This window comes from Neofelis nebulosa, chromosome 2 (assembly GCF_028018385.1).
Source record: "Neofelis nebulosa isolate mNeoNeb1 chromosome 2, mNeoNeb1.pri, whole genome shotgun sequence".
Taxonomy (NCBI): domain Eukaryota; kingdom Metazoa; phylum Chordata; class Mammalia; order Carnivora; family Felidae; genus Neofelis; species Neofelis nebulosa.
The window spans coordinates 10,982,858-10,998,191 of record NC_080783.1 but is presented as its reverse complement, the minus strand read 5'-3'; the positions used below and the strand labels follow the sequence as shown (position 1 = coordinate 10,998,191).

The 15,334-nt window shown below is 39.4% G+C and overlaps 1 protein-coding gene across 3 annotated transcripts in view; it reads right to left on the bottom strand.

The window, feature by feature from the left end:
- SPHKAP (SPHK1 interactor, AKAP domain containing) overlaps positions 1-15,334 on the bottom strand; it is a 161,064-nt gene that overhangs the window by 11,051 nt on the left and 134,679 nt on the right. The window contains exons 8-9 of one of the 3 annotated variants that reach the window (XM_058702370.1): positions 2,096-2,272; positions 145-231 (exon numbers count right to left, since the gene is read on the bottom strand). In XM_058702370.1, coding sequence (XP_058558353.1) covers positions 145-231; positions 2,096-2,272 — 264 coding nt within the window. Of the gene's footprint in view, positions 1-144; positions 232-447; positions 1,760-2,095; positions 2,273-15,334 lie in introns of those variants that run through there. The other 2 variants (XM_058702387.1, XM_058702379.1) reach the window with 2 other exon arrangements.

Here is a 15,334-nt window from a genome sequence, read left to right as displayed (position 1 = left end):
CTAGTTCTTGCTCCAGTGACATGGAACCACAGCAGCGTGGACATGATGATTCAGTGGTTGGGCACGATCTCAATGACCAAAATGGATTGCCAGATGGAGTTAGGGTAGTGGTCTCACAATCACTGCATCTCGGTGGCTACTTACTTAATCATGGGAGAAGATGGCATGCTTTCCTGATAAATGTCCAGGTCCACAGTGCCAAGACTGCTAGTGGCACTACTGTTGCCATTGCTGACAAAGCAAAAGTTTACATATTAATGCCTGTCTCCACCACCTGGCCACACCGCCGACACTGACGTTCCGCCATTTTTTTCTAAGAGGTCCTTCTTTGGTCCCCGGGAGAATATTGTTGGGGGACCCCTACATTAAGATTTTTTTCTGGACAGATTAGGGGGAACCGGCACAAAAGACATTTTTGGCCCAAGCCAATCATCATCATCGTCATCGTCATGGTCATCGTCATGGTCATCTTCGAATTTCTGTAGTGGTGTCATGCCTGATGGGCTACACCTAGTGGGTGACAATCTGCATGACTTTTGTTTTCCTCATTCTAGGTGTAGTGAGGATGTTTATCTGGCAGCAAGAGACTCCTCGGTGTTCCCATGGAGACCAAGATACTTCTGAGAATGCTGGCTGGGGAAGCTACCAGAATGTTCATCTGCCTGCTTGTTGACTTCTGACAGAAACCAGGGGACACGCGTTCTCCCTTTGCCTGTCACGGGATTTTTCTGAGGGGCGTTTCACAGAATATGCGCCTGGATCATTGTTTAACTACGGCACTGCAGAACTTACAAATATGCAATTGGGCAATGCCAAAGTTTAATCAGCTCCCTTGTTGTAAAATCGTTGGGAAGCAATACCTGATACCTTATGTATCGAGGAGTAGGAGGGCTGATGTATCATTTTCATGGGTTACACAATCAACATATGGTCTAGTTACTAGCTTGGAATTTATTTGCTGAAACACAGTTGACTTGAGCCAATTTTTTTTAGGCTGTATCTGTACTTGCAAAATGGAATGCATCCAATTTTAGCAAGCTCACCGAGTTTCCTCATACTCCCACTATTTCCCAGTGACATCTCTTCCAAGTCAGGTTTTCAAAGGGTGAGTGCTGGTGTGTCATATAATGGGGCAGTCTTCCCTCGGGAGGACCGTGACTAACACACTAGACTCCTCCAGTTTCAAATTCCGGCTTTGGGTTTTGTGTGGGGCATCAGATATATTCAGTGACGGAAATCTGATGACTCAAACACGTCGCTCAAGGTGATTAACCCGTAAACTTCTGCTAAGACCAGACGTTGAAATTCTCTTTCCTCTCTATCTCTATATTGTAATATTTCCCACCAGTTTGGGGGGATTTTAGACGAACTGTGTGACAATGTTAAGATTTCCTGGGTCTAAGCAGACCGAACTTCCAGAAATAAGGCTGCCAAGGAGCCATTACACCCAGATGCATCTGAGTCCCATTTGCCCGTTGGCCTTTCTGGAAAGTCTGTGGAACTGGGCCAGTATCAAATAAGACTTAGGGCAGAAATGTGGAGATTCTTTCCGTTTCTACCTCACGGAGGGATAGTGTTCGGTTTATGTCTCTTGATGGGCTTGGGTCTTTCCAAATCTGATCTTTCATTAACTCCTCTCTTGCTTTCCCAGAACAACAATACAGAGGTCAGGGGAGAGAAAGGCAGAGAAACAATTAGGCCAAACAACACAACACAATGTGGAAACACTTGCCTCATGTAAACCCAGTCTGGGTTGCATCTGAAATACAAATGAACCAGAGAGAAAGTATCAAACACACCAGGTGTAACAGCAGCCCTTATTTAAAAATTCTCAGTCGTTATCATTGACTGCACTAGCTGGGACTTGGCAGAGAAAGAAACACAGCTGACTCTTAACCTTGGCCAAGGTAATTAAAGGCACAACTGGATATTAAGAAACCTCTTGGCCCAAAACATGACAGGCAGGCACCTTGATCTAGCGGGGAGCTTTCTCTCTTGCCCTGTTAGGGACCCTTTGCAGAGAACCATTTAGGAAGCATTTCTAGTATCTGTGTTGAGACCTGTTTCCCTGGGAAGTCAAGTCAAGAGCAGGTACCTCATGGATCGCTCGCTGAGCTGAAGAAAGCTACTGGTATCATGTGGATTGTCCTCCTCGTTGGTGAGCTGGGACCAGCTGTCCGTGCTCTCCCCACTGCTGCTGGGAAGGTTGGGAAACTCATCGGGGGCTCTGCCTTCTGCGGACACCTCCGCTTCTGCTACATCAAGGCCGGCACTGTAGATGGCAAGGCATCATTACCAAGAGCAGAGGCACAAGACAGAGCTTTTCACGAAGACCTTGCTGACTGCTCAGCGGGCACGAGTCTCTGCCACAGTGAGGAAGATACCGTTGCAGACAAGCACAGTCTTTCTTTTAGGCTGACCCTTCTCCTGGCACTCTCCGTCCCATTTTGCCTTTTCGAGATTACTCCTTCAGTTGTCCCATCTCTTTATTTCATCTCCTTCTACTGACTCCCTCCAATCATTTCAAAAGCATGTCGAACCCCCCTGGGCTACCTACAGAAGAATAAAGGAGGGACGGTAGCATCTAAAATGAAGATACCCAGAGCATCGTCTCCCAGAGATTACGATCCAATGGTTCTGCTAGGAGAGCAAGAAACCTGCATTTTAAACAACCACTGCAGGCGATTTTAATGCAAGTGGCAAGTGGAGCATGCTGGGAGAAAAACACCCACCCGGTTCTGGAGGTTTACCAAGTCGGTTTGTCTCTAAATGCCTCTGAACACATTTTGCATTTGTAGCTTACCTTTCTTTCCCCTCTTTTTTAAAAGCTTTTATTATTTTTTTTTAATATGAAATTTATTGTCAGATGAGGAGGGCACCTGTTGGGATGAGCACTGGGTGTTGCAGCTTCCCTTTCTGTGCCATCCTCTCCCTTTGAAACCTCTGATGTGTATCAGTATTGCCTTTCTGGGTGCTTTTTTAGGTCAGGTAGCTCTCTAAAGCCTTTAACCCTTGATCTGACAGGCTTTTCTCCTTACAGCCTTTCCTTCCCGGCCTCCCATGACTTTCTGCCTCTCTGGTCACACCTTGCCCGGAGCCTGGTTCCCTGGGTTTCCTTTCAGTGCCACCATCACAGCCATGATGGATTCACTGCCCTCCTTTCCAGTCTGTCCTGAACAATTTCCTCTACTCTCTCTCCTGCTTCTGAAATTAGCTTCTGAACTTGAACTCCGGCCAGGGCCCCTCTTCCTGCTTCTGGGGGCTCTTTTTTTTCAGCCAGTCTCCTGGAAACATCCAATCTGTCTCATTAATATTTTGAAATCAACATATCTAAAACAAATGCTAATTGCCCTCCTATCCCCTTCCCATGTGCTTCTATTTCCATTGATCTTGCCTTCTCTATGCTCATGAAATTATCTTAGTGTAGGTCGTTCTGAATTGTTAGAATTTAGATTTGGAAGGAACCTCATAGATTCGCTGTAGATTGGGATGCAGAAGCCCAGTGAGGTTAAATGACTTGTCCAAGGTTGCAAAAAGAGTGGGTGCCAGGCATTAGACCTCATGTTTTGAGACTCGTGGGCTTTGTTCCGTTCCTCCTCGTCTGGACTGTATCGTACTAGCTTCCTAACAATTGAGCCCCAACCATTTCTCTCCACTTTCAACCATACGATCCAGCAATTCCCCTTTTAAGAATTTATCCCCCCAAACTGAAAACACTAATTTGAAAAGACCAATGCGCCCCTATGTTTATTGTAGCACTACTTACAATAGCCGAGATATGAAAACAACATAAATGTCCAGCAAGAGACGAATAAAGAATATGTAGTAAATATATACAATGGAATATTACTTGGTCATAAAAAGAACAAAATCTTGCCATTTGTGATAACATGGATGGAACTAGATGGTATTATGTTGAGTGAAATAAGTCAGAGAAAGACAAATATTATATGACTTTACTTTTATGTGGAATCTAAAAACAAAACAATGCTGGAGAATCATGTAGTGAGGCTTGCAACACAGGAGGGAAACCTCGAAATTATGAAGCTTGGAGTTCATACAGGAACTGCTGTTGACACATTTGCCCCTCCTCTTCACCAGGGAGAGAGAGGAAGTGAAACAGAAAGAGCGAGAGGGAGAGAGGGAGGGAGAAAGAGAAGGGGAGAGAGAGAGAGAGACAAAGACAGAGAGAGGGAGAGAGAGAGATCACTTATAAACAAATCCAAACGTTCTCTGCAGAGAGGACGAAACGGTCTCTACTTCACCACCCTGGACTGTAAACAAATAGCTCCAGAAATATAAATCTCTGGATCTCTCTAGAAGTCTCTGTCTTTAGGGTTACCATCCAATCGTTCTTTGATTGCCAGTGCTCTTTGCTCAGAAAGCCAAATGTACAGAATTGTGAACATGCTCCTGGAACCCTTCTCCTGACACTACATACAGAGTCGTCAAAACCTAATAGCACAGGAGACAAGGACACCAACAGACTGCAGGCAAAAAGCAAGAGTGTATCTCTCAGGTGATAAGGAGGAATACAGCTGGTGTCATGGATATGGAATGCTTTTCTAGGCCATTGCACGCTGACTGTAGACAATACTGGCTGTTGTCAGCACACTGGGAATTACCAAGGGGCGGACAATTACCTTGCCAAGGTTGTACCCTCCCTCAGCGAACATCCAAACAACCAGCTGATACAATGACACAAAAGGCCTCTCGTTGTCTCCCCTGGCACCAGAGAGACGGATCCTTCCACCTGCGGCATTTCCCGCAGGACGTGCTGAAGCGTCCGTTGCAAACACATTTGGGGGCATCTTCTCTCTGTACAATCTCACCTTTCCTACCTCCCCTAGGTGTATGCACACCTATCTCTGGAGGGCACTCCCTAACAGATCATCTGCCCGAAACTCCCCCTCTTAAGGTCTGTTCCCAGGAGATGCAACCCAAGACACTTCGTCCCTTTCATTCAAAACAGTATCCTGGGCCGCAGAAAAGCCTAGGTAGTTCTCTTCAATCTCAGGATTCATACCATTATCCTTTCTCCAAAAATGGATGCATTTGAATTTCTTAAAAAAGAGTTCTGGTATAGAGAGTAGGATTTCAAAATATAAATTCTGGGGTTTAATTAAAAATCTCCTTAGTTGATGTGTGAACTTGTGACCTAGAAAATGTCACAAAAGTGCTGGATCCTTGCCTCTAAGATTCCTCCCCACAGCCTTCTGGATAGGTACAGCCTTAAGGTGTGGCTCTTTCTCGCATGCTATGCTACTCACAGTTGCTGCAAAAAGGTTTTCCTTTGTAACATGTCGAGATTTTTCCAAACTGAACAGGGAGAAAGTGAGACAGTGGCTGCACCCAAAAGACATTTGATGAATTTAATTAAATTCAAATGAAAGAAAAGTCTATTGAAGCTAACTATTCCCCAAAAAAGGGGGTAAATAAGCCAAGTACTGAGCACAAAGGAGACACTTTTAAAACCATATGTTTGCTCATTTAACATGAAACTTCCGAAACTGTTTACTAAGTTAGGACCTTGCATTATTAGAAGAATTCATTCCAGGATATTTCTTACTAAAGCATAAGCTAAATCTCAGTGATTGACATTGAACATTCCAGGTTAAAAATGAGTCTGTCAGCATATTTTATTTTATCTAATTTCATGCTCTATTTACAGTAAATCTTATATTCTGTGTCACGTAACTGGGAAGTCGAAATGAGTAATGATTATCTAAAACACCGGTTTTCATTTTCTTTTGAGAGGAATATACAGCTTTGCTCATTTATTTGTGAATAATGCACAGATGTGTTATGCAGATGTATGTATATGGCCTTTCCCCCACTTCTGATTTTATATTCACACATAGAGCTTTAGAGGACCGGTTGTAATATGCTATCAAATTCAACTGTAGAATTTCTGAGTTAGCAAGGACCTCAGAAATCATCGAGCCGAATGTTCCTCCAGCTTAATTTACTGGTGAACTGGGGCGCCTGGGTGGCTCAGTCGGTTAAGCGTCCGACTTCGGCTCAGGTCACGATCACGCGGTATGTGAGTTCAAGCCCCGCGTCGGGCTCTGTGCTGACTGCTCAGAGCCTGGAGCCTGTTTCAGATTCTGTGTCTCCCTCTCTCTCTGACCCTCCCCCGTTCATGCTCTGTCTCTCTCTGTCTCAAAAATAAATAAACGTTAAAAAAATTTTTTTTTTAAATAATAAAAAAAATTTACTAGTGAACCACTGTCATACCTGATTGTACTGTTGTGCACGAATTTTGCCACGCCTGCATTCCCCCCTGTATTATATTAATAATAAAAATTGTAAGCAACGAGTTTATGTAATCTAAAATGTTTATTTTAAACCTAAATGTTTATTTTAAAAAGAAATTTTGAGTCATCACTGTAAATAGAAAATAGAAATCACTTGCCATAGGTAGAAGGTAACAATAAGCATGGAACTACATTTACAAGCTCTCTTTCCAATGGGTCATGTCATTGTTTAGTTATACAAAGTTCATTGAAGGGGGAAATCATGACAATTAAGCATCTACGTTTTAAATATTTCATCTTAACTTTAAAGCATAAAAATGTCCTTAGTCACCAATCTTTAAACCAATGGATAATTTAGAAGTGTGTTGATAATTTCCAAATATTTGGGGGGGATTTCCTAGATTTATTTTTTTGTTATTGATTTTATTTAATTTCACTGTGATCACAGAACATACCCTGTAATATTCAAAACAGTATACTGACTGCAGAAAAGTCTATGTAGTTCTTCCATTTTAAAACAATTTATTAAGACTTTAAAAAAATTTTTTTTAACATTTATTTATTTTTCAGAGACAGAGAGAGACAAAGCATGAGTGGCGGAAGGGCAGAGAGAGAGGGAGACAGAATCTGAAGCAGGTTCCAGGCTCTGAGCTGTCAGCACAGTCCCTGATATGAGGCTTGAACTCACGAACTATGAGATCATGACCTGAGCCGAAGTCGGACACTCAACTGACTGAGCCACCCAGGCGCCCCTGACTAGGTTTAAATATATCATCTTGATCATTGTTTTCTATTACTCTCATCTGTACTTTGTTTCTGTTCTCTTCTCCTGCATTTCTCTGGGATTAACTGAACACTTTTTAACATTCCATTTTATCTGCACTATTAGTTTATTAACATAGCTCTTTGTTTTATGTTTTTGGTAGTTATTCCAAGGTTTACAGTATCCATCCAATTTATCACAGTCTAACTTCAGATTACATTACACAAAGTCACACAGAACGGAAGATTCTTAGGAAAGTATATTTCCATTTCCCCCCTCCCACCCTTTGTGTCATAACCGACATATATTTTAGTTCTACGTGTCATAAAATATTTTTTTTCATGGTAAGTAATTATATTTTAAAGAAACTTTAAAGTAGAAAAGGTGTTTTATATTTACCTACCTGCTTCATATTTGTGTAGTCCAAGTTTCCATCAGTATCGTTTTTCTTAAGCCTAATGACTTCCATTAGCATTTCCTTTTGTATAGATCTCCTAGCACATGTTCTCTAAGATTTTGCTTGCATAAAAAGTTACTCTTTAGCCCTTATTCTAAAAAAAAAAGGCTTTATTTTTTCAGAGAAGCTTTGGGCTCACAGTAAAACTAAGTGGAGAGAACAGAGAGTTCCCATGTGCCCAGCCCCTGCACACCACAGCCTTCTCCACTATCAACATCTTGCACCAGAATGATACATTTGTTACGATCAATGACCCTATACTGATGCATCATTATCACCCCAAATCCATAGCTTACGTGGGTTCACTTCCATGTTGTACACTTTATGGGTTTGGACAAATGTATAATGACATGTATCCACTGTTATAGTATCACACAGAATGGTTTTATTGTTCTAAAAACCCTCTGGATTCCATCTTGTCATCCCTTCTTCCCTCCTAACATCTGGCAACCACTGAGCTTTTTACTGCCTTTTCCCAGAATGTCGGAGGGTTGGAATCATACAGTACGTGTAGCCTTTTAGATTGGCTTCTTTCACTTAATATGCATTTAAGTTTCCTCCATGTTTTCTCATGGCTTCATAGCTCATTTATTTTTTGTGCTGAATAAAACCTTCCATTGTCTGGATGTACCGGAACTTATTGAGCCATTAACCTGCTAAAGGAAATCTTGGTTGTTTCCAAGTTTTGTCAATTATAAGTAAAGCTGCTGTAAAATCTTATGTGCGGGTGTTTGTGTAGACATAAATTTTCAACTCCTTTTGGTGAATACCAAGGGGCATGACTGTGGGATCATATGGTAAGTGTATGCTCATTTTTGTAAGAAGCTCCCAAAGTGTCTTTGAAAGTCGTTGTGCCATTTTTGCATTCCTACCAGAAATAAATACGAAGCCTTGTTGTTCTACATCTTTCTCAGCATTTTGTGTTGCTTGAGACACAAACAACACACTGGTTGTTTTCATTTGACATTTGCCTAATAACATATGATATTAAGTATCTTTTCATATGCTTATTTGCCTTCTGTATGTCTTCTTTGATAAGGCGTCTGTTGAAGTCTTTTGGCCACTTTCAAAATCGAGTCGTTTGCTTTCTTATTACTCAGTTTTATATATTTTGGATAACAGTCCTTTATCAGGTATGTCTTTGGGAATATTTTATCGCAGTGTTCAGCTTGTCTTCTGGTCCTCTTGACAAGCACCTTTCACACAGCCAAAGTTTTTAATTTTAATGAAGTCCAGTTTATCACTTAGTTTTTTTCATGAATCACGTCTTTGATATTCTATCTAAAAAGTCGTTGCCCAACCCAAAGCCACCTAAATGTTCTCCTATGTCATCGTCTAGGAGTTTCATAGTTTTATTAAGTTTTACATTTAGATCCATGGTCCATTTTGGGTTAATTTTTGTGAAGGGTGTAAGTTTTGTTTCTAGACTCTTTTTTGGCAGGTGAGTATTGAGTTGAAAAGACTCTACTTTTCACACTGTTTTGCCTTTGATCCTTTACCAAAAATCAGTTAACTATATTTGTGTGTATCTATTTCTGGCATTTCTATTCTGTTCCATTGACCCATTTGTTTATTCGCTTGCCAATGTTACACTGTGTTGATAACCGCAGCTTCATAGTAAGTCTTGAAGCCAGGTGATGGCAGCCTGACTTTGTTCTTCTTCTTAAATATTGTCTTGACTGTTCTGGGTATTTTGCCTGTCTGTATGTACTTTGGAATCATTTTGTTGATATCCACAAAATGATGAGCTGGGATTCTGAATGGGGTTACATTAAATTTATAAATCAAGTTAGGAAGAACTGATATCTTGACAATATTGAGTCTTCTTATCCATGGAGAGCCTTTATTTTTTGTGAGGTGAAGAACACTAAGGTGGCAGGTTTTTTTTCCTTCTGCACAGGAAAGATGTCATTCTTCATCTTTTAGATTTCTTTTTTTCTGATGAGAAACCTGCAATTTTTGTGTTCCTCAGTATGTAAGTTGTTTTTCCCTCTGAGCTACTTTTAGGACTGTTTCTTTGTCGTTGGTTTCTAATAATTTGGTCATGATGTGCTTGATGTGGTTTTTTGTTTATCCTGCTTAAGATTCACTGTACTTCTTGATTTGTGAATTTATAATTTTCACCCAATTATAGATTCACGTGTACCTTTAAATATTGGAACATGTTTGTAATAGTTATTTAAAGTCCTTGTCTGTTAATCCCGTTACCTCTGTAGTTCCTGGATATATTTATGTTGACTGATTATCCTATGGGTTATGGGTGACATTTTTCTGCTTCTTTGTATGTGAAACATTTTTTTTTTAATTGGATCTTATGCTGTAAATTTATGCTGTCGAGTGCTGGATTTTGTTGTATTTCTCTGAAGAGCATTAGACCCATTCTAGGTTAAATTAGTTTTAGTTCAGTTTGACCTTTTCAATGTTGAGTTACAAGTTTTATTAGAACAAGTTTAGATTAGCTTTTATTTTTTAGGGGTAAGTTAGCCTTAATTCTATAGTGTGATACTTTTGGGGGTCTCTGCTAAATGCTGCATGTGTTTAACATGGGTTCTCTACTCCGCTGGTTGGAAATAAACTTCTCCAAGTCCCATGTGAACTTGTGGGATTCTTCAGCTCACAGGTCTTTGGCTTCATGGGGTTTCACATACACATGCAGGGTTTAGCATTCACCAACAGGCTCAAGGGGATCCCTCTACAGACTTCTGGAATTCTTTCTCTGTGTGGTATCCTCTAATCTCTGACTCCTTAACTGAGAGTGCCTTCTGAGCTCTGTTCAGGCTGTCCTCTTTGCACTATTGCCTAAAAAGGGAATCTAGGCAGAAATTTGGGGCAATTACTGGGGTCACGATGTTTCCTTCCCTACTTTCAAAGTGCTGTTGATTGTACAATGTCTAGCAACAGTTGCTTCATATATTTTGCCCATTTTTCTAGTTGTTTACAGAAGCAGGGTAAATTTAGCTTTAGTTACTCCATTGTGGGTGGAAACAAAAGTTGTTTTACACTTACTTTTACTGTAGTTCTCTCTGCAAGTATGCCATTGAAGTCTTTATTCCAATGACCTTATTTTTTAAGTAATTATTTTTCATAACAAAGGCTATGATTTCAGTAATTATATTTGTCTTCCTTTAGTATTTGACTAATTTTCAAGTCTACTTCATCTATTTTAATTGTAGTTTATGCTTTCTCTTGGTTTATATACCTCTTTAAATATTTAAGGTATATTTATTTTATAGTCTGTATCTAATAATTCTAATATCTGAAATCCTTATTAGAGTTAATGCTACTATTTGATGTTTGTACTAGGTCTTGTTTACAGTGCTTTGATTCCTTGTGTATCTTGTAATCTGAGTTTTTGAATGCTTATTTAATGGGGCTTTATCTATTGAAGTCCTTTGAGACTTGGCCTAAAATACCCAGGGATTTATTGTTTCTTCCACCAAGGTCTCATCATGTTATTAACCTGAGATTGCTTTAAGGTAATTTATCAACTTAGGGTTTTCTTTTTTTTTTCTTTCTTTCTTTTTAGAAGTTTGTTATATTTATTTATTTAAATTTTATTTTTTATTTTTTTAAATTTACATCCAAATTAGTTAGCATATAGTGCAACCATGATTTCAGGAATAGATTCCTTAGTGCCCCTTATCCATTTATCCCATCCCCCCTCCACAACCCCTCCCATAACCCTCAGTTTGTTCTCCATATTTATGAGTCTCTTCTGTTTTGTCCCCCTCCCTGTTTTTATATTATTTTTGTTTCCTTTCCCTTATGTTTGGGAGGATGCGGAGAAAGAGGATCTCTTTTGCATTGTTGGTGGGAATGCAAGCTGGTGCAGCCACTCTGGAAGACAGTATGGAGGTTCCTCAAAAAACTAAAAATAGAACTACCCTACGACCCAGCAATTGCACTACTAGGCATTTATCCGAGGGATACAGGTGTGCTGTTTCGAAGGGACACCCACACCCCCATGTTTATAGCAGCACTATCACCAATAGCAAAGTATGGAAAGAGCCCAAATGTCCATCGATGGATGAATGGAGAAAGAAGATGTGATACACACACACACACACACACACACACACACACACACACAATGGAGTATTACTCTGCAATCAAAAAGAATGAAATCTTGCCATTTGCAACTTAGGGTTTTCTGAACCAGAGATAGTGTAAATTAGAACCTCAAATATGCATTAGGGAATCTGTGGTTATACATTCTTAGGGGATTTTTCCCCTTTCTACCTAGAGCCCTAACCCTAAAAGATACATCTTCTTCTTAACTCATTTTCTGGTGAGTGAACTTTTTTCCTAAGTTTGTACTTTCTTTTCTGAGGACATAACCCTTCTGGATATGAAGGTTGGTGTCATTTCTAAGTCTTCATCATTCATGGACCCACAGTATTATTTCCTGGTTTTCTCTAGCTTTTAGGAAATGAACTGGTAGATTAGGGAGACTAGTAAGAGCAAGCACAGACCTAACTTTAGTCTATGACTTTTGTTTCCAAATCCTTTCATTTTCTGCCTCTGAGATTGTCATCATTATTGGTAACACTGTTAAGGTCAGCCCTGTATTCAAAAGGATATTTATCATATTTAATCTAGGACTTTAAGGTGGTCTGTGGGAGGATTTTTTTTTTTTAGACTAGCTAGAACACCAGTGCTGCTTGAAATGCAAATGCACATCTTCCCCTTCAATTCTTCGCATGGTTGGCTCCGTCTTCCCTTAGGTCTCATCCAAATGCCCACATTCTATCTTAAGTAACCACTTCACCCAACCAGTTGCTCTCTGTCACATTACTCTCTTTATTTTTCTCTCATAACATGCTGTAATGATCTTTTGCCAAAGGGTTCTTTCCATGCATGTTTTCTGTCTCTCCCACTGGTGTGTAGGACCCATGATAGCAGGTACTAAATCTCTACTTTCTACTGTGTGTTTCGCTCCAAGGGCAGCGTGTGCCACAGAATGTGCATGTACATGCTTGGTTGATGAATAACTGTTTTCTTGAAGCCAATGTAAATAAAAACACAACACAAAACATATTCCTGAAAACATCAGATTATGCCAACGAAGGCAACATGTGAAGGCTCGGGATTCTTAGCTTGGTGTTTCTGCCTTGTGATCCCAAATTATCGAAAAGTTATATCATTGCTCTTCAATAACCTCAGAGGAGGCAGCTGAATTAAGAAGACATCGCTGCTCACCAGTACGATACCATTTTCCCAGAAATCAAGAATCGGGCTGTCCCAAATTATTTACTTTCTTTATGACTGAAGGACTATTCAGGTATCTGGACAAATGTGACAGCTTCAAACCCAACAAGTATTTTCATTTGGACATGGCTTCCATAATGAATTCCGAAACTGTTACTCTGTTTTTCAAATAAAAAAGTAAGAAAGTGAATTTCATTTCAGTGTGTTGAGCCTTTGTAACATTTTTAGCAGAGTTATGAAAATGTCCTTCAGAAAGTAGCCTAAAAACATTTTTAGGACATGACACTTCGCCATGACCAGACAGAATCAAGTGTTGTGTCACGTCCTTCGCTCTGTGTGTAGGTAGGAACTCTTTCACAGGGAGTTCAGTTCTCTATTTTGACATATCAAATCCCCTAATAACAACCCTGAGCTTAGAAAATGTGATCCAAATAGAACAAATTTCCCCCCTTGTAAATCATAGTAATTCCGTTTTAACAAAAAGTTCACACTGTTCACAACAGGTTTCTCGTGGGAAAAAAAATCTCTTGAAATAAAGGCAATCATACACCCTAACCCTGAACAACAACAACCATAAAGGGAACGTTTATTGAGTACTTCTGATGGGTTAGGCACTGAGTTAAGAACTTTATTCCTATAGCTTACTCACCTAAACTGCTGTAGAGAGATTAGGGAACTTGCTCAAAGTGACACTGTTACCAGGTTAGTCAGTAGAGTTCATGTTCTATAACAATTCTTCATATTGCTTCACAAAGAAAAATATATTCGACGTCCTTATGTTTTGGAAGCAGATTCAGCTCTTGAATTTCTAAGGATGATGGCTCTACAGTTTCGTTTCTTTTGTTCTTGGAAAACCAAATCAGAAATCCATACCATGAGTTGAGAGAATATGTGCTTGAGTCATTATATGGAATCCAAACCTAAATCAGTTGGAGGCCTTATTGATACATACTTCCCAAACAGTTTGAAAGTCCCCAGGTTGTACCTCTTTTAAGCTTAAGGTTAGTGACCTTTCACTCAACAATGTATAATGAATGTTACTTAACTTCATTGACAATCACTATTTGGTTTGAGCCTGAAACCATGCATCTTGTTGAACTACTAGTTCACAAATGTTTCCTCACTAGGTAACTTTCTTCAGCTAAAAATCGCAGCTGGTTTATGACGATGGCGAAGAAGATTCAAAGTCAGACATGTGGAATCTAAAATAAGACTTTTCCATGTTCGTATATCTCACCTTAAGGGAATTCTAAAGAATTACACATTGGCCCTTTTGTTTCTTCAACTCTTTGATCTAAAGTGAGGTAGGGTACTCCTATAAGACTTGGTAACTATTGTCTAGAGCTGGAGAATTACTGATATATATGAACTTGTTTTGGTCCGCTTGGTCTGTATTTCATTTCGCTTAACTTACACTCTTTTGCTTGTGGGTTTTCATGCTTTCCTTCTCTTGAATTCTCCTAGGATTTTATTCAATCGGAAAGTTAAGTTCTCAGCACTAAGAGGCTAAGAAGGAAATAGGTGCACCTTGACCACCATCACCTACACCTTGTAATGATGCCATAATCATAGGGGGTCCCGGCACCTGAAGACGGATCCCTTCTGCTTCCCTGGTGGGGGGAAAGTATTAGGGATTTTCCAAAGCAGCTGAAATTTGATGAAAGTTGTGTTCAACTTGTTTATTGCACCTAAACATTTAAAAATACCAGGCTCTTTGTACAACAGGCATAGGTCTCTGAAAAGACGTAGGCTATTTCTCTAACTTACGTTTTCCAAGGCTACTCAGCTTAATTTGGTTTTTTTTTTCTGTCTTATTTAACTTTAGAGACAAAAAAACATTTTAAAATGGAGCAACGGTATTAAATACATAAGTCATGGAGATGAAAACTACAGCATAGGGATTATTGTCAATAATAGTGTAATTGTGACGTATGGTGACAGAGGGTGACCACACTTGTGGCGAACACTGAGTAATGTGTAGCTGAACTGTGTTGCATACCTGAAATTAATATAATATTGTAGGTCAACTTCAATAATAATTTGTTTAAATGATACAATGGTCCCATATTCAAGAATAGTTATGATTTTTCTACAAACCTGGGAATTGTAAGAGGATTGACTCTTCCTTAAGCACTTGGAAAGAAATAATTCTTTTGTCTCAAATTCAAAATGCATTGCCACTTACATTACAATCTTCTAGAAAAGAACTACTGAAATAACAAAACTCCAATGTTGCCTTGCACTTAAACTGCCATGATTATACCATGCATCTAAAGGTCCAGTATTTGTGGGACAAGGTGTCCTTGCAAAGATCTTTAGAACAAAACAAAATAGAGAAACTTGAAAGGAGAGACGGTAGAGAAAAATGATACCAAAATGTTTAATGTCAGATTCTAATATTAAAACGTATTTAAATTTAACTTTTTTCAAGTGGATAAGTTGACATAACTTTCTTTTTTGTTTGAAAATTTTTATGACTGAATTTTAAAAGGTAACAGTATGGGAGATTAATTTTAATGTGGAAAACGAAACATTCATTCTCCTATTATATAGATGAATTCAATTTGTTTTTGAAGTTTTAAAAAAATTACTTCCAGGGTCGCCTGCGTGGAGCCTGCTTCCAATTCTGTGTCTCCCTCTCTCTGCTCG